Source organism: Peromyscus maniculatus, chromosome 2, assembly GCF_049852395.1.
Source record: "Peromyscus maniculatus bairdii isolate BWxNUB_F1_BW_parent chromosome 2, HU_Pman_BW_mat_3.1, whole genome shotgun sequence".
Taxonomy (NCBI): Eukaryota; Metazoa; Chordata; class Mammalia; order Rodentia; family Cricetidae; genus Peromyscus; species Peromyscus maniculatus.
In genome coordinates, this window is record NC_134853.1 from 140,095,821 (window position 1) to 140,115,168 (window position 19,348).

General features: G+C 46.0%; 1 protein-coding gene across 6 annotated transcripts in view; it reads right to left on the bottom strand.

The window, feature by feature from the left end:
- Positions 1 to 19,348, bottom strand: part of Nfyc (nuclear transcription factor Y subunit gamma) — a 73,865-nt gene continuing 54,517 nt past the window's right edge. For 4 of the 6 annotated variants that reach the window (XM_006987252.4, XM_076564970.1, XM_006987253.4 and 1 more), the window contains 6 exons: positions 15,783 to 15,878; positions 10,692 to 10,865; positions 7,323 to 7,481; positions 4,047 to 4,154; positions 1,823 to 1,882; positions 1 to 814 (listed from right to left, as the gene is read on the bottom strand). In XM_006987252.4, the coding sequence (XP_006987314.1) occupies positions 695 to 814; positions 1,823 to 1,882; positions 4,047 to 4,154; positions 7,323 to 7,481; positions 10,692 to 10,865; positions 15,783 to 15,878 (717 nt within the window). In that variant the 3' untranslated portion in view covers positions 1 to 694. The remainder of the gene's footprint in view (positions 815 to 1,822; positions 1,883 to 4,046; positions 4,155 to 7,322; positions 7,482 to 10,691; positions 10,866 to 15,782; positions 15,879 to 19,348) is intronic. The other 2 variants (XM_006987256.4, XM_076564971.1) reach the window with 1 other exon arrangement.

A 19,348-nucleotide genomic window follows, 5' to 3' on the forward strand; every position in this document is an offset into this window, starting at 1 on the left:
TACCTAAAAGGAGATTTATTGCATTTCATGCAGTTTGAAGTCCATGCAGCAACGGAGATGAACACAATCATAACGTATCAAACAATAAAACAGTGGGCAGAGCAGAGCACAGGGCCCTAGTCTCCTTGGGTCTTGGAGAGAAGGGCTGCGGAGGAAACCAGCTCTCTGTGGGGAATGAGTTCATGGCCCACAGACAAGGAATGTTTCCACGGCTTCTGGATGCAGAGGGATCTGGAGAAGGGCAGAGAGGACGCTGGGGGAAAGGGTCTGTTCTGAGGGCAGAACTGGCAGAGTGGAAACCCTGGGCACCCTTAGGAAGGGAGCATGGGCTGCCCCTTAGCAGTGGCAGTGAGTGCCCAAGCCAGGAAACAGAGAATTATTTCCTCAACCACACGCTTCAAGAAAATGCCATAAATATGTTATTTAATATTCTTGTTTTATAGCATTGGACACACAGCTCAACATACTGAAATATTGATTCCTTGGAGACAAAATGAAAAAAAGAAAATAAAGAATATTGCATCGTTCTGTTGTAGAATCTCAGTCCCCAGATGTGGAAAGTAGTGCACCAGTGTCTTAGCCTGAAGGAGGCATGAAGTCCCAGGTCCTCTAGCGAGGGAGGGGATGTCCCCATCACCTGGGGCTCTATGGCAAATATTGTGTTGGGTGTCCTTGGCCTTTCCTGCTCAGGCCCTCAGTCTCCAGTCACCTGGGGGGTCTGCCCATCGGAGGGCTGGTTGGTTGACTGAATGAACATGGGCTGGGCGAGGTCTTGGCCTGCAGGCATGGTGACTTGCTGGATCTGGTACAGCTGCTGCAAAGGGTAGAAAGGAGAGGGAGGTCACTCCTGGGACAGAGGCAGCAGGCAGTTCTCTACAGTCTTCCAACTGGGTGGGGCCCCAGACCCCTTAACTTCGAGAGGGAAGGGGACAGAGTGCAGTCTTCATAGGGGGAGGGGGCCGAGCAGCAGATACAGGAGGCGCCAGGCGCCATGTGAGGTAGTTTGGTGGACGGGTGCTACACTGGCTGTGCCTTTCACGTCTCTGTGCTCTCCAGTCAGCTCAGACCCAAACCTGCTGCAGCCTTTTCTGTTCTGACAAATACAGCACTTGGCCATAGGACTAGCATCTTGCAAACCAGGATCCTCCCTCTTCCTTTCCTCCAAGGGCTCTGTGAAGATGTGGCCTGGTATTAAACATGTACTACAACCAAGCCCATCAGAGAGAAGACAAGTCAGGGCCATCCAGCCTCCTGGTTTCTCTCAGTCCTAAAGAGACCACTGGATGAAAGAGCCCTGGCCCAAGAGCCTGGCAGAGACCAGAGGGCTGGAGGCTGACTCTTCTCCCTTTGAGCAGCAGAGAACAGAAGTTAGAACATGTCACCTAGCTTCATCCTCAGTGGACCATGGGACCATGCTGTGAGGGAAAAGCAGGTGAACAGAGAAGGCCCCTCTTTCTTAGGGACAAGAATGCTCAAGAGGTCACATGTTCCCTTATTTGAACTAATCTATGTATAGGTATCCTGTCTTCTTAGGAAGAAACAGAAAACCTGTATTCTAGTGCTGGCTCTTTCACCAACAACTGAGTGAGCCTGGAAGAGGCACACCCACTTCCAGGGCTCAGTTCATTCACCTGAAGGATGGCAATTTGGGCTATATAACACTTACCGTTTTTTTGTTTTTGTTTTTGGCCTGCAGACCTAAAGGACTGCTACTTGTATTAACAATGTTTTGTCCACTATTAGGGAGTAAGACAATAGCCCTACCCATCCAAACCCACATACCATCTGCATCCCTAAACCCCAACTCAGGCTGGGTCCCTACCTGTCCATCTGTGAACTGGCTGAACTGCTGCTGTCCTTGTTGGACTTCTGTCTGTGTGATCTGTGGAAAGCAAGGACAGAGCAGGCACGTTAGCTGCAGGGTCTATCAGCCCCCCACACTAAGACTGAATGACATAAGGTCTACAAAGTGTCCAGAATGAGGCCTGTCACTGAGCAGCTGCTTGGCAAAGGCCTGCAAGCAAGAGTCTCTTTGCACTGAGGGCTAGCAAAAGTCTGGTCTCACACAGGCACATCACAACCACCCTCTCCTCTCAAGGTTTGAGGCTCAGATTAAGAACACACATCTCCTCAGCTTTAATGTAATAGTTATGGCTTTAAATAGAAGCCTTAGAGTTTGTTTTTCAGCCAATGAAGGCAGATTGCAAAGTGAAAGGCAAAGCAGTGAGTGGTCCCCTTCGTCCTTGGAAGGCGGGCTCCAAACTCAACTGCAATATGAAACACCCTAGTGAGCAGCAGCCTTGGCCCTCCCATCTCACAGTGGCAAGTCATGAAACACTTTTTCCCCACACTCAGTGTACAGCCCTCTGGGCCAAGAGGGAGAGATGTGTGCAGCAAGAAAAACATTTACCCCACACACTTCACATCTTACACAAGAACTTTATACTGACAAGCAGAGTTGCAGCATATGACTGCTGGGAAGAGCTAGGAAAGCTGGAAAGACTGCAGTGTGCATCTGTGTCTGTGGATATGCAACTTGTGGCAGCCTCTGTACAGCTTTTAGAATCAGCAGAGCCCATCTCTAAGGTAAAGCTCGCCTTCTCACGTGTCCTCCCAACGGCCCCAAACAGCTCCTGCTAGCCTACCAAGGAGGCAGGTATGAAGGTTTCTTATTATTACTCTTATTCTAGGTCTGTCTCCTTCTGTAAATCTATAAGCTGCTTGAGGACAGGAGCTATGATTAATCTGTATACTCCCCTAGTACAGTCAGTCTTGTAGAAGTGCCTTCAGGATAAACGAAGAAAGTTGAGACATACAAACAATTCTCACAGATGAAAGTCAACTGTGCCTGTGACCAGCAAAATTGCTATTACCAGCAGCTGAAAAGTTTAATTTACCTTTAAATCACAGGCATTTCATCCAGTGTTCACCCAACAAACATTTACTAAGCACCTACTAGGTGCCAAGCTATACAATTTACATCATGGAGACTGTAAGTGCCCTCAAAGAATCCACTTTTTGAATCTCCCCTTCTCTCCACTTTCTGAACTCCACTGCCCAAACTGGCATCTGAGGAATCACAAATCCTTCTCACTTCCTTCTGCTTCCATGCCACAAAAAGGCTTCTTGGATCTCAAGAAAATTACCAGAAATCTTGCATGCTTTTAAAGAAAATGTAAAAAGGGAGATGGGCACACGGTCATAACTAGTCTTGAGAATTGTCATTGATATCCAAGAAACTTATGGGAAGCCCAGGTCCATAGGCAAGTGGGTCGCAGGGATGGAAAGGGTCCTTTAATGATCCCAGAGATGATGTGGAGCTCAGACGTCTTACTCTTGGCTCATCCCTCACATTTCCCAAATGAGATCTTTGGAGACCTGCTCTAACTCAGCTCTGTCACCACTGTCAATAGATACATCACCAGAAATGCAACCGGGCCAGACGGGTCCAGCTCTTAAACGATTGCTGCTTTTTTTGGGCCTGAGGCAAAAGGATCCATTAACAATACATCCCCTTCACCACTGTCCCCCATCATCTGCAAATGATGACCATGACCCTTAAGCCCCCGAGGCCTGGAGTAGGTAGCCCCCTTGGCACCTATAACTCAGAGCCTTCAAGACTGTAAGGCAAGGAGGACACAAGGGGTGATTTCTCTGGTTGAGTCTGTCTATGGAGGTAGAGTAAATTAAGTATGTTTTCCCAAGGGCACAAAAAATACCAGAACACAACTGCCATTGGGGCTTGGGGGGGGGGGGGGACGACACAGCCTGGCAACTAGGGTTCCTCCAGCCTGACGTGTACAGACCCATATCTGGCCTCTTCCTGGTATACTCTGTCTGTGTCTTTGCCCCTCAGGAGCAAGATGGTAAACACATTGTGAATCCAACTGTCCAGTCAATCCCATCAGGCCCTGGCTGCCACACAGATAAACATTTGGGGTGAATGGTTCTTGCTGAAGGACAAGGTAATGAGAGCTGTGTGCTGAGCACTCTCTTTGCTACAAGAAGTTGGCCAGCTGATTCTTGTCCCTCTCTGGTGTACATACCTGTTGGGCATTGGTGGCAAGTGTCTGGATCTGTCCCTGCACAACTTGGGTGCCTGACACAGGCTGGGCTAAGCGGATATACTGCAGCTGGCCGGCATTCAGCTGCACCTAGGACAGGGCAGAGACAGAGAGCACAGCGGTCTGAACACAATCTCATACAGGCATACTTCCCATGGCCAGATTTAGGGATTGCCCATGCCCTACAAGTGCCTCCAAGAAGCCTACCCTAAAAAAAGTCCTTTTAAACAGAGGTCAAAACAAGAAAAGCACTCCACCCCTACACAAAAGAGCATGCCCTAATATGACCACACACTCATCTTGCTAGCCGTTGGCAATTTGATCAGAGCTTATCTAAGGCTTTCCTGAGACTACCCAACACCTCAGAATGACTGGGCTTTAAGTGTAGGCCTCTCCCGCCATCTCCATCCACTGTGAACAGTTCCAGGATTTGCCAGGTGCCCAAAACAGATGGCTGTCAATTCGAGTCATTTAATTAATCTTGGAGGAAAAGACTGGCCCCCAAATTCAGGACCAATGTGTATGGGTGTGTGGGTATGGGGAGGGGGTGTCTGTGGACCATGAAGACCCTTGATGTTCAGAACTAGCTTCTGGCCAGATACTCCCCAGGGGAAGCAGAGTCAGTAAAACCCTCACAGAAAAGCTACAAAACTGCCCCTGGTGCTCTTCGTGCTTACAATGGAGCCTCACATAGCAGGGTAACAGCACAGCCTACACTTAACTGTGTCCTGAAAGCCTTAACGCGGGCTCTTAGAATTCCACTGTGCCATGAAGCACTGTCACTTCAGCTGGGGAGGAAGGGAGGAAGGAGACAGTTGGAGATCCATGGCTCCAGAGAGATAAGGGAAGCTGAGGACTGTGGCTCTGCACACGGGACAGGTTAGGAGCACAAACTGATTTGGTCTGTCTCTATCTAGGGGCCCAGAAAGCACACTCCTGGTTGTTCAACTTGCTTCTGGTGCAAGGAAGAATTTCCTCAGGCAAACAGCATCACACCGCTGTACCGGCACAGGCTTCTTCCTGGCTTTCAAAAGCTACCTCCATCACAGCAACCTTACTTCCATGAGGAAAATGCTGACAAGATAAAGCTGTGCCCTACATGCAGGGCTACGTCAAGTGCTTCTCTGCGATGCTGGCCTCAAAGGATTTGAACCATCAAGAAAAATGGAAGTTTTGTTTGGTTGTTGTTATTGTTTTAGACACAGATATCTCAGGCATCCCAGGCTGGCTCTGAAATCACTACATGGCCAAGACTGACCTTGAACTTCTGATCCTCCTGCTCTACTTCACAAGTTCTGGGATTACAAGCTTACAGTTTAAACAGCGGTAGGGATCAAACTGAGAACTTCATGCATGCTAGGCAAGATGGCACTGCTCCCCAGCCATAACTCAAGTTTGTGGTGAAAGTTCCAAAGCTATCTGCCTGGAGCAGATAGGGGAAATACAGATGTTAACATCAGGTTCGATGGAATGCAGCGAGTGTACCGTGACCTGCACCACTTTGTTCCAGAGCCAACAGGAGCTGGTGGGAAGTTGTGCCCAAATTCCTTACCAAATCTATACTGCAGCTTCCAGTTGCCATCAAGCCACCTCTGTGGATGAAAGTGGTTGGAAACTTCATCTGCTCAGACCAACCGACAGTGGTCTGTCTAGTCAGGAGTTACCAGAAGGCCAGCCAAGAATCAATCCTAGGGTGACAAACTAGAGCCTTGTCTCAGGTATAGGTAAGGCTCCTAACAGCCCCAAGTATTTAAGATTTCCTAGCAGGAGGCCACAGCTGCAGGAACTCCTAGGGCAGCCAAGTGGTTCCAAGCAGCTGCAACGGAAGGAAGGGGCTTTGATGGTTAGGTTGAGAAACCTAGAGTTGCCCTGCTCCTCGGTCTCCAGCACAGGACCGCTGCTCCTCACGGCTTTGCTGCCCAAGTTCCTCAGCAAACAAGCCTCTCCCTTTAGCTTTTGTGAGGGAAGTAGTTTCTGCCTCAAGAGTCTGGAAATGTCCACTTCTGAGAGGATGTCTGAGGACAGAGAAGATGAAGCACTAGATTCTGGAACCATCTTCTGGACCAATGGTTTTTTCCACAGAGGGATAAAGTTACAGTTCCAAGACCGGAGATATGGTTAAATGACCTTGTTTTGGTTCATACAAAAGAGAGAGAGAGAGAGATTCCTACAGCTTTGCCTGGTCTGTTACTTCATAACTTAATGAAGTTCCCACACTGAACAAAGGGTACTCTTTGGGCTTTGTTTCAGAGAGGAAATAGCAAAGCAGGTCCAAGCGGGTGCCTATCAGCCTACGTTTCATGAAGGACTGCTCCACTCTTTCCCATTTTGGTTGCAAAATGTTGAGTCTTTGCAAGTGCTAAGACAGGTTTTTTTTTTTTTTTGTTCTTTTTTGTGGAGTTTTTTTAGTTTTTGGTTTTGTTTTTTAAACAAAGTCGCTCTTCCAAAGGACATGGGTTCAATTCCCAGCACCCACATGACAGCTCACAAGCATCTAACTCTAATTCCAAGGGATTCTATGCCCCGTTCTGGCTTCCACAGGCACCAGGTACACACTGCTTGGACATAGTGCAGACATACATACATGCAAAAAGAACACTCATATGCATAAATTAAAAAAAGACAGGTTTAAAAAAAAAAACTAAGAAATGAAATCCCTCTAGGCACGCAAGAAGTCTACAGTCAAGGAATGGGTAAGTTAAATGAATGCCAAAAATACACTTTGTGGCAGGCTCCCCGGGAACTGACTCATGAATATGCAACAAGTGTATTTATGGCCTTCCCTACATACCTCCCTCATGTTCTCAGCTAATCAAAAGATAGGTCTGGGGGCGGGGGGTGAGACGGCACTTGCCTGATAACCCGAGTTCAATCCCCAGGACCCACATGGTAGGAGAAGTGGTGGTGCCCAAATTCCCTGCCAGGCCTGTCCTGCAGCTCTCAGGTGACAACAGAATGTGCCTTGGAGAATCCCACCCCACAAACGTGTCCTGATTCTCACATGAATACAAAGAAACACACCCACCCATGGGCAAACGAATAAATGTAGTAATAATAATAAAAAAGAGAGGCATGAGATACAGCTACCATGATGTCTCTGCGTAGGTGTAGGAGGGGGAAGAGAGAAGAGCCACACCACAGGTGAGACAGAAACTGGGCTGAAGCAGAGGGGAAGAGAAACAACGGACAAAGCTGGGTGTGTGGCGGGAATACGACACCATGAGCTGAGAAGAGTCGGGGACGACAGTGCAGGCTTACCGGGATCTGCTGGATCTCTCCAGTGTTGGTGATAATCTGCTGCATCACCTGCATGGTCTGTCCAGTACCACTCTGGGCCTGTTGTGTTTGTCCCTGAGGCTGGGCCTGCACAATCTGCACCTGCTGACCTTCTCCAACCTGCATTGTCACGGGTGTGGTCTAGAGGGAAGAGTCAAGAGAGAGTTGCTTGAGTTCTGGCTAAGCGCCTGTAGAAGTAAACTGGGAGCACACACTCCATTAATGCCTAGATCTGTCACCCTCTTAACATGCAGCCCAATGGGTCTACAACACAGCTAGAGTTAAGTCTTAATTAGGAACGAGAAAGCCAAACCAAGTTTTAGGCTCACAATGCAGAATATCTGCCTGAGTCTAAGCTTAAATGCCTGAGCTTTAAATGCTGCAACTCCATAGTCTTTCTGTGATGGCAAGGTGCATACAATATAAGGGGGGGGGGGGGGCGCGTCAAAGCAATCATAACAGCTCACTCGAACAGACCCATGTCAAATTTGGAGCAGGTGAATTTCGAGGGCACAGTGAAACATAAAGTAGAGCCTACACAAATGTATTATATTTAGGGTCCTATACTACATCCTAAGCATGGAAGACCCTAAAAGAACAAGCACACAGGCTCACCGCGGAGGCTGGGGCCTAGTGCACGTAGGCTTGCACTCATTTCAGCAGCACAGAGGATCCTGTCCACCTTCCCCCAGGAGAGCATGGCAACGACTCATCAAAGCCTACCCTCATTTAATAGAATTCAGAAAAGCAAGAGCTTCAACAGTCTAGAAATGGATCTCAGGGTTAAGAAACTTCTGCCTTATGTCCATGACTTGCACTTAGCAGCTTGTCACTATGAAGCAGACTCTGAATCTCAAGACCTTAGCCCTTAATGTGAGCTGGGAGGAATGAACCCAGTGTGTCTGACTTGTCTGGTCGTGAGAGTGGTGGCAGATAGGGGGAGCCACTAGACTTGCGTTCTCCTCCACTTCAGACATCATCTCCCCCTTTGAACTATGTAAGAAACTTGTCAATCAGATGATACTGGGAGTCTCAAAGAGTCATGGGCTTCAAATGATGTTGCTGTTCTGATGCCAACTCTTGATTGCACAAGTGCCCCGGACATTATAACTCAGTAACTAAAACTATGGGGAGGGAGGCCTAGGAACTACAGAAGAAATTTAAGAGATTACTAGGTAAGGAAAAATTACTGACAACTTCAAGAGGAAAGGAGAGACAGAGTTCTCAGGACAAGTATCCTTGGTGGGCTAGGACATCACCAAACACCTTTTCTATTTGTCTATCATGGTCATGATGCTCCACCTGCCTACCCCACACCAAGAGAAGTAAGTTCCCAACTAAAAACAGAAAGCACAGAATTCATTTCACCACAGTGCCTTCCAACTTTGCTACAATGTATATTTTATCTTAGGAAAGATACTTGTATTCGAACTGAAACGGCCTTCATTACTCATTCACTATGGGTCCAGGGAGGTGGAACCCAGCCCCCAGCCCCCTGAAGCAGCAAGAGCAAAACAGCTTGAGGAGACCAACCTCACCAACCTCACAAGCTTTCTCAGCTCCAAGCCCCAGCAGGTCTTGGTTGGCAAGGAAGATGGATAAAATTTTTGTTGACCACCACCGCCCCCCCCCACCCCAAACCAACCAAACAAACAAACAAAAAATCAAAAAAGTATGCTGCCAACTCCTCATTGTACTCCACCAACCCGATTTTTGAGGATTTCCAAGGCATTTCTGATTCATTTCAGGAGAATGAGGGCTTGTGCGAGCAAGGCAGCGGCCAAGTCCCCCACGGTGTGCCCTGCTGTAAGCACAGCCGGCCCGGGCTTCCTGAGATAATCCACCAATCAGGGTCAGCCCTCGGCAGCCTATCTAAGTTCACTCAGTAAAGGGACAAGGCCTTTGGCGGGTAGAGCTCTCTCACTGCAGAGGCACAAGCATGAGCCAAAGCAGCAGCTCCCTGAGGCTTCAAGGTGCAGTGAATGCCTGAGGTGAGGACTGGGCTATGTACTCAGCTTTGAACCTTGCCTGTCATAGAGAGCATTCAATATATTTCTATTTTATGAATAAAGAAATGAGCAAGAAATAAACCCTGAAGTCAAAATTAATATTTAAATTCATCCCATTCCCAATGTTTTTCTTCTAGGTAAACTTAGCTCTTTACCAGAATACATAAGGTTCTCTGGGATGTGTTTCCTGTACCTGTCTAGGTATCTCCAATGCTAATTATATTCTCCTACCACTTCCTCTGCTGCTTCTCATTTTTCTGTCTGTCTGCTTGTTCTGAGACAGAATCTCATGCAGCTGAGGCTGGTCTCAAACTCCTGATTCTCCCATCCCCAACTCTGGAGTGCTGGGATTACAGCATGTGTCACCACGTCTAGCTGTTTTTCATTTGTAAGCCTTCGAGCAGCAATAAATACCATGCTTTCCCAGTGTATTAACACTTCTAGTGATCCCTCTAAGAGCCACGTTACTCCATTCAGGGGCCTCTAATCACCTTCTCTTCCACCAGCTCCTCACATCTTTATTAGGGACTCTGTTGATAACGCTCTGTCTATAATTCTAAAGCTGTCTTAGTCTTACTCATCCCATGTGGTGGTACAACCTTTAAAAATATTTGTATCCCCAACTAAGACTATTGTGAATTCCTTGGAAATCAGGATTGTTTTATTCATGCTTATGTCCCCAATACCTAGCATAGGACTTTACTCACAGAGGATGCTCACTGTTTGATGAATAAATAAAGAAATGACTGACAGAATTTGGATTCAGAGCTCACAGAACTGAGTCCTCTGCAGCCTCTCATGACTCCCAACGGATGGTACTGCTCTCAACAGTACTATGGGGGAGAGAAAAAAATCCTCTGATTACTATTGTCAAAAGAGCAGATCACCTGATACAAATACAGTAGACAGAGAACTGCCAGAAAGAAGAGCTTTGCAAGGTGGCAATAACACTGCTCTCCCCTTTACGGGCACAAATTCCAGTCCTGGTATAGACAGAGAGCAGGTGTGGAGTCCACTGAGAAGACCTTTTACAGACATCCCACTAATGTTCAGGGGTGCATTAGAGAATTTTTTTCCTTCTAGAATGTCTGAGCTCATAGGGATCCTGGAGAACATCTTGTCCACTGCATTTTCCTCATCTGACCTATGAGGAAAACAGGGTCCAGAGAGATTAGGGTGACACTTGGCTTCTGTGACTCAATCAGGGGAAAGCTCAGGTTTCCAGAAATCAAATGCAGCACTCTGTAAGGATGTAATGGCCTCTCTCTGCACAGCATACTTTCCCCACCCAAACCTAAGAGGCATTGCTGTGCTAGGCCGGTACCCTCTGCAGCTCACAGACCTGACCCTGCTGAGGCTGTGCAATGATGATCTGCCCAGGCTGGATGGTAGTCGTGGAACTAGTAGTCTGCTGGCCTTGCTGCTGTCCCTGGACCTGGACAGCAGTGGGCTGCTGAGCCAGCGTGAAGTAGTACTGGACGGGCTCCGCAGGAGTCACAGACTGGCGCACCTCCTCCTGTGGGGTGGAAGGAGACTCAGGTAAGGGGAAAAAAAACCAACTCAGCAGCCGCCACAGTGAATTTCCACTCTTCCCCCAAACAGGCTATGTGCAGTTGCCTGCTGAATGCTGAGCTCTCCACATTTGCAGTCAAAGGAGAAGGGGAATCTGAAGAGACCAGTTGTGCTAAATCAAACTAAAAATAACAGCTTCTATAGGCTTCACAGAACATACAGCCAATTTTCTGAAGCATCGAGTAATCATCCATTGTGTGATAAGTTGCAAACAGGCAAATAATTACCGTAACCAACAACCACGTACCAAAAGAACTTGTCAGTAGATTCTGTCAAGGCCTGTGATAGGAGAACAGTGCTATCTGCCAGCAACAGGAAGATGATACCAAAATTTACTGTCCCCAAGTCCCATAAAAGACAGTATCCCCATTCCAGGAGGGACATGTCATGGAAAGGGGAAAAGGCTTTTCCTGGGCTCCAATTCCAGAGCCAGCTTTTCACAGAACACTGAAAGCTCTATGTTTACAGCATCACATCTGAGTCTACTTGTACTTAGCCAGAGAAGTGCAACCCAGGGGGCCTGATGATAGCTCTCCGCTGGGGTGCTGCCTTGGCTGACTAGGGAGGAAGCAGCATTCTGTCCGATCTGGTAGGTGAAGAGATTGTTCTTCAGCTGACGTTTTCCATGGCAGAAGGAGTAAACAACCCTCTCCCAGCCACCTTGAGCTCACAGCTGAGAGTGTAGGATGTTTACACACACTACAACATGGTTACAGCCCAGGGGTTGGTGGGCCCCTGACCACCCACAGAGATCAGCATCTTATTCCGAGTGACCTGTGACACATGGTGTCCCTGTCTAGGACAACAAAAACATTCAACCACATAGGCTGAGTAAAAAATATTAGCTAATTTTATTCATGTCCTCATTCAGAGCTAAGTCGATCAAGTTTCAGAAGAGATACTTCCACAAGGTACTGAGACCTTCTGCTCACACTCCCCAAAGTGCGCTTCCATGGCACTGTCCTCACTGCAAGATTTTGTACCTACATGGCAAACTGACTGCCAGTTCTGCTCAAATCTAAGTCCCAGGAGGGCAAATACTGCCTCTCTCTTGCTTGCTACAGTTCCTGGTACTCCCATACAGGCCCTGGTAAGTGGTGCCTGAATGATGAGACTTTTCTGAATGCATCCTGACTGCACGCAAATTCTTCTGAACCCAACAGCTACACCAATACCTTTAAAGGACAGCACCTCCACTCTCCTTAGTCTCCCTAAGATCTGGTGACCATGGTGTGGAAAAGTTGTCCTTGCAGTCCTGGGCTGAGTGCTTCTGTACTTGCCTGTGGACACTGTAACTGATTATGGACAGCTGGCCTCTGAGAAACTTGAATCTTATCTAACAAGGTTCCCTAATGCCATCCCCGGAGCAGGAAAGGCCTCTCTGAATGTTCTTGTCATCTAAGAAGTCTTTAAACACAAACTGACCTGGGTTAATGTGGTCCGTGCTTTAAGTCCACACGGCTTCGATCCTCAACATAATTCGCAGATGCAGAGGAGGCAGGAGAGCCCCCTTTACTTTCACCTAGGTCTCAAATTCGAGACCACCTTAACCCTGACAAGGCCAGGTCCATTTCAACCCCAGCTTCCTTTCCATTTAAGCAAATGTCAGCCAGCAACCATGTCTTGGCAGGGATAACATACCAATACCCCTTTAAACCACAAAAGGGAGGCCAACTGCTCTTTCTAAAGCTGTGGAAATAAGTTCAATGTGTATTTTTTCCCCATTGAGGTCTCCTTTCATATTTTATAAATAGGAAGACCAGAATTGACAGACCAAGCTCTTGGCCATGAGAGTATTAAGACCATAGAACACAGACCAGCTGATAGCAGTCAGGCAGCTGGGAGGCACTGGTACTTCCTACCTTTGATCTGTGGCTGGCTCTAGGTGTCCATGATTACAGTTATCAAGCACCAAATGTGTTTTTGTAAGACAAACAGCAAATTATTTATATACCTCTGCCAGAACCCAAATTACCACTTTACCAAAAGCTAGCAAGCAGGCAGGTAGCTTCTCCTGTGCTTCCTACTGCATCCTCTTAGGTAATAACAAACTAGACAGTTTCTAGGACAATGCTGTCAGGACTAGGCATGGCTGTTTTCATATCCCTAGGATGGAAGGAGGCGCAAGTAAGGTTCTTCGGCTTTATGAAGACTCATTCTGCAAATGGAGGTCAAGCCAGCAAGGGAATGATTATGCTTGATATAAAGAAATGGGTGAAAAGATAATGACATTTCAATGAGCAGGGACTTTCAACTCATAGCTTAGTGGGGGAGAAGTCAGCCCTTAACTTTTACTTGCAAATAGTCTATTCACTTCCACAGAAAAAAAGAGAGAGATTCCAATTCATCTCTGAGAAGTCAGGACCTTAGACTCACAATTCAGTATTTCCCTTTTCCAGGTGTGGAACAGCATCCTGAGCCATAGAATAATCCCTGCATGACTGGGTCAATACAGAAGGGGGGAAGGTCGGGATTTAGCTCAGTGGTAGAGCACTTGCCTAGCAAGCACAAGGCCCTGGGTTCGGTCCTCAGCTCCAGAAAAGGGAAAAAAAAATACAGAAGGGGGTACTTGCTTAATATTAGTAGTGGTCTCTCCAATGCTGAGACTGAAAAACAATGCCAGTGCATAAACAGAATCACTTCACAGGGTCATCACTACACTGATGAGCAGCCAGCTCCAGATTGGGGAAAAAACACATTTGCTTTAGTAGCAGAGTGAACTGCTGCCTCCTTCAGAGGGTGTGTTTTGGAGAGTAGGCACTTTTAAAGGACTTTAGGAGGTGCCAGCCAATTTGGAGCTTGGGAAAACTCCATGTCTACAGAGAATTAAAAAACTGCTATCTTAGAATTTCAGGCTAGCTTTCAGCAGTCTCAACCTTTTAAAGGCCAGGCAGCAGCTGTCCTGAATAGGATGCCAATCAATAGCTCAAACACCTACAAAGAACTAAAACCAGGCAGCATACGGAGCGTTCCTGCTAGGTACTCTTTAAAGGGAGAGAGACCAAGTGTAGGGGTGTGTGCCTTAAATCCTAGCACTCAGGAGCCAGAGGCAGGCAGATCTCTCTGCATTCCAGGACAGCCTGGTCTACACAGTGAGTTTCAGTCTAACCAGAAACACACAGTGAGACCCTGTATCAAAAACCCAAACCAAACCAATCAACAAAAAAAGGGAGTGGGATAAGAGTACTTCAAGTTTAACACTCTGAAGGGCAAACACTCGGAGACCCTGAAGGACAAACAACTCTGTAGGAAGATATAGGACAGTGGTTCTCAACCTTTGGGTTGTGACCCCTTGGGGGGGGGGGAATGTCAACCTTTTCACAAGGGTCACTTAAGACCACTGGAAAACACAGATATTTACATTATGATTCATAGCATTCACAAAGTTACAGTTATGAAATAGCAACAAAAATAATTTATGGTTGGGGGTCCCCAGAACATGAGAAACTGTATCAAAGGGTCCTGGCATTAGGAAGGTTGAGAAGCACTGCTCTAGAATAACCCCCTTCCTTCTCTTTAGTCAGTCTATTCAGCAAGCAGCCCACAGTGAACAGGGAGTTAGTGCAATAAGAGCACTGCCTGACTGTATCACAGATCTTACCACCTCATTTTTAAAGGGGGCTTGTGGTGGACACATGGGAGCAAAAATCCAACAAAGAAAGCAGGCTTGTGGTATTATTAGCTCCAAAGGAAAGAAAAGAGGCAGTTTGAGTTCTGTGACTTCTCAGAGAGGAAGGAAGCACCCCAAGAAGAGGAGTCAAGTCCAGGGCACAAACCTGTAATGTCTCAAAGCCGATGCACGCAGCGGGGACGACTGTGGCAGCCTGCCGCTGTAAACATCCGACTGAAAGCTCTTCTCAACACCTTACAGCTTCCAGTCAAGGATGTTTACAGTAGCAAAGACGGCCCAGAAAAAAGGAGCTTCGGTGAGGCACACCCTGCTCCCATAAGGGTGACCCAGGGCTTGCCAACCCAAACCCTCCTGAAGGGTCAGAATTAATGCCAATTAGGATGCCCACTTCTCTGATACATTTTCTGACTGGTAATTAGTACAGGTCAGCATGGGGATTATGGCTGTCATTAAATGACTCTAGACAGTGTACTAAATAATTTGTTAAAAACACTTCAGAGCTTACGAACAAAAATAAAGCAAGCAGAACATGGTATGGCTTTACTTCTGTGAGGCTCTGCCACTATTTCCGAAATGTTCCACTAAACCTAGTGAGTCATGCAAACTGTGTGCCTGAACCAAGGAGCTCTATAGGACGGGCTCTGTTACAATCATGATGAAGAGTTAGACGCACTCAAGTTGGAACAAAATAGTTGGTGTGACCTCTGGAGGTGAGCAGGCAGAAGAGAGGGCAGACACTCGGCTCTTGTGCTTGAAAAGAAAAATGTAAATGGTGGTTCTAACACTTGGTTGGACATTAAAGCATCTGGGGAGCTTTAAATATTATTGATTCCTGGGATCATGGCATCACAGGCTCTGAATCAGTGCATGGAGGTTAGAGCCAGGGCACTATATAGAGACACAACAGACTGAAAAAACAAAGGCCTCTCACTCCAATCCACTCTTAGAGTCTGAAATCTGCCTGGCTGAGAAAGTTTTGATTTTAGATCAAGGAGTCTTGAAATGTTTCATTCCACTGTTTGTGACTAATGTCTTTAACTTTCACTGCAACACCACCCCAGAGGCACTGAGTTAAAAGTACCCATAAATGAGTAGAAGGAGATGTTGAGGATGATCTGGACTAGAGAGGAGAAACAGGAACAGCAAATGCCTTAGGAGGGTGGGAGGAGCCCTGGACAGCAGTGTGCCCAGGTCCTGCAGGCAGAAGCTAGGCATGCCCTCCCTGCTCACCTGACGCTTTGGAGGTTTCAGTTCATCTCTTGGAACAATGTCGATGAGAAAGTCGAACTGATCAAATTTTGTAATTGCCATAGCAATATCATTCCGCTGTAACAAAGAAAAACAGAGTAAAAAACTGGTATAGAAAGAATATAGTTCTTTTGGCTTTATTATCTTTCAAGAAAGAAGAGGACATGACTCCCCCCGCCACACACCCCCACACCCAGCCTCTAAGATTAAACCTAGGGCTTTGCACATGCTGGGTAGGTATTCTACCACTGAGCTATACGCCAGCCCAAGGAGGTGACTTTTAGGCTGCACTAAATATCCCTAGGTGTGTCTAGAGCTAAAATAAGAACAGTCAAACTTGTATCAGACTTGTTGGACAGAAATCAACAAAAGAGATACACACATCCCGTGCTCTAGGAAAAGATATCTGAGCCCTACTCACTACTGTTTCTGCTTGTTCTGGTTTCAAGACCCTCCATAAAATTGTCAAAGTCTCATCCTCTGACTAATTCAGGAGACAAAGCCAAGAGTTTCAACTGGCACTCCATGGCTGGCAAGGTTAGCCCATCATTTATTCCTATTACCTTTTTCAAGTTTGGAACTCAAAATTGCATTGCTTAGTTTAATGCAGACTTTAATTCTGAATTTGAGCCTGAATGCTCAAGCCTAAATTTACTAGGTAGCTGACAAGAATGTCACAGCATGTTCAGGTGGACTTTCTCTTCAAGTCTGACATTCCTCCTTCCTATGAACTAAAACACACACACACACACACACACACACACACACACACACACACACACACACACTTTTTTCTTAATGTGTGTACTTTATTGAAAGTTTTAAGGGAAAAAGAAAAAACACTAACTCGAGAGTGTGATATACTCAAGCTTGTAGGAGAAAGTAAACTTTGAAATGTATTTTAAAATTGATCACTTTGATGGTGGTGGTGCACACACCTTTAACCCCAGCACTTGGCAGGCAGAGGCAGGCAAATCTCTGAGTTTGAGGCCAGCCTGGTCTACAGAGCAAATTCCAGAACAGCCAGGGCTACACAGAGAAACCCTGTTTGAAAACCCCAAAACAAAACAATAGACCACTTGATGGCTGGATGATGTGAGAGGTCCAGTAAATCAGCTAGAGTACACTTTGTGTTGTGTTGTTTTCAGCCTACAGCATCCAGCATTCCTAGATAGTCTCCATCCAAGTACTAACCAGGCTGGACCCTGCCTAGCTCCCGAGATCAGATGAGATTGGGCGCGTTCAGGGTGGTATGGTTATAGATTAGAGTAAAATTTAAAGGCAGAGTTTGGGAAGACAATATACTAGTACTCACTACAAACTTTATGTTTGAAATTCTTCACAATAAATTAAAAAGAAAAAGCAAACAAACACAAAAATCCTCAGCAACTTCTATATTCCACATCTTAAGGAAAGGATACCCATTAGAACAAATAGGAGGGTAGAAAATTTCTGTTTTTTTCCCCTAGTATCTGTCATGGCCCCAAGCCACTGAAACACAAACCTCTAATCTACCCTTCTTGCCAACCATCAGCATGATAATAAAGCCTCCTAAATGAAGTAGGGCATTTCTTAAAGTCTGCCAGAATTCATCTGAGTACAAGAGTGTCACAACTTTGATGATGCCACCTGTTCAAGCTAAGTAAATAGCTCATGTATGGATGGAATGAAGGGGGAAAAAAAATAAAGACCTCCAAACACACAAACACACACACACACACACACACACACACACACACACACACACACACACACACAATTCCGGAATCTTCTGTTAATATATTTTAAATTTATCTTTTCTGCCTCTCTCGTAGCCGAGGTCAGTCTTGAACTTGCTATATATCCAAGGATGACCTTGTACTCTGGAACCTCCTGTCTCTACCTCCTAAATGCTGACATCACTAGTATGTATCACCTCATCTTACTGTGCCTTTTTTTTTTTTTTGCCTTTCTTTTAAAAAAATAAAAATTATTTGTGTTTCATTTTCTTTCTTTCTTTTTTTTTTTTTTTCAAGATAGGGTTTGTGGTGTTTTGAAAGAAAATGGCCCTCAAAGGGAGTGGTACTATTCGGAGGTGTGGCCTTGTTGGAGGAGTGTCTCACTGTGGGGGCAGGCTTTGGAATCTCTTTTTCTCAAGCTTCCTGAATATGACCGTCAGTCGACTTCTATTGCCTCTTGAGTCAAGATATAGAACTCTCAGCTACAGCACCACATCTGCCTGCATGCCACCATGCTCCCCAACATGATGATAATGGACTGAACTTCTGAAACTGTAAGCAAGCCCCTCAATTAAATGTTTTTCTTATGCCATGGTCATGGTATCTCTTCACAGCAATAAAAACCCAAACTAAGACAGGGTTACTCTGTGTAGTATTGAGATTAAAAGTATATACCACCATACTGTACCTTTCCTTAAAAAACAAACAAACAAACAAACAAAACCCCAAAACCCAACTGTTTGTTTGATGTTTTGTTTCATTTTGTTTTTCAAGACAGGGTTACTCTGTGTAGCCCTGGCTGACCTGCAACCCACTCTGTAGACCAAGATGACCTTGAACTCACAGAGTTCCATCTGCTTCTGTCTCCCAAGTACTGAGATTAAAGGTGTGGACTACCACTCCTGGTTTACTGTGCCTTTCTTGATATTTTACTGAGATACTATTCCTTTCAGTGAAATACAACAATCTAAGCAGTTTGGATTCTGATGAATGCATATACCCAGGAATCTGACACCAGATAGAGCTCCACTTCTAGCAACCCCTGCAGCTGAGGTAACACTAATGGCTACCACTGGATGTGGTACTGCTTTAATATCATACACTAGACATTTTCCTCTAGGTTCTTTAGTTTAATACAATTTTGATTTTATTGTGTTATATGGAGCAGTGGTTGTTTTATCCTGAATAGTGACCTATTTCGTGATACATGAGAATTCATTTATGTATGTCTGACGGGCTCCTGAGCTATTCCCAGTTTGGAGCTATTACAAATAAGGTTGTTATATAAGAATGTCTACATTTCTCCTGCATGCAAACCTAGGCATGGAATGCCATGTTAGTGTGGCCATGTGTTCAATTCTACTCCAAACTGCCAAATAGGTTTTCCAGAGTGATTACACCACTCTATATTCTGACCAGCAGTGACTTTTAGATACTCAACTTCTACACCAATACTTAAGAATTGTTTCTCTTTTACTTTAAGCTGTTATTCACAGATGCTGCACACCGGCTTACTGGCCATCACTTTTAAAACCCTTTTTATTACTTGTAGAGGGGACACTGCAAGATTGAGCATGCTGTGGTGTGTGCAGAGATCAATGAACAGCTTATGGGAGTTTGTTCTCTTCTACCATGGACTGAACCCAGGCTGTCAAAGTGGTGTGTGTGTGTGTGTGTGTGTGTGTGTGTGTGTGTGTGTGAGAGAGAGAGAGAGAGAGAGAGAGAGAGAGAGAGAGAGAGAGAGAGAGAGAGAGAGAGAGAGAGAGAGAGAAGCACTTCTCCTGGCTAAGCCATCTTGCCTCCAGCCATCATCTTTTATAAGAGGGCTGT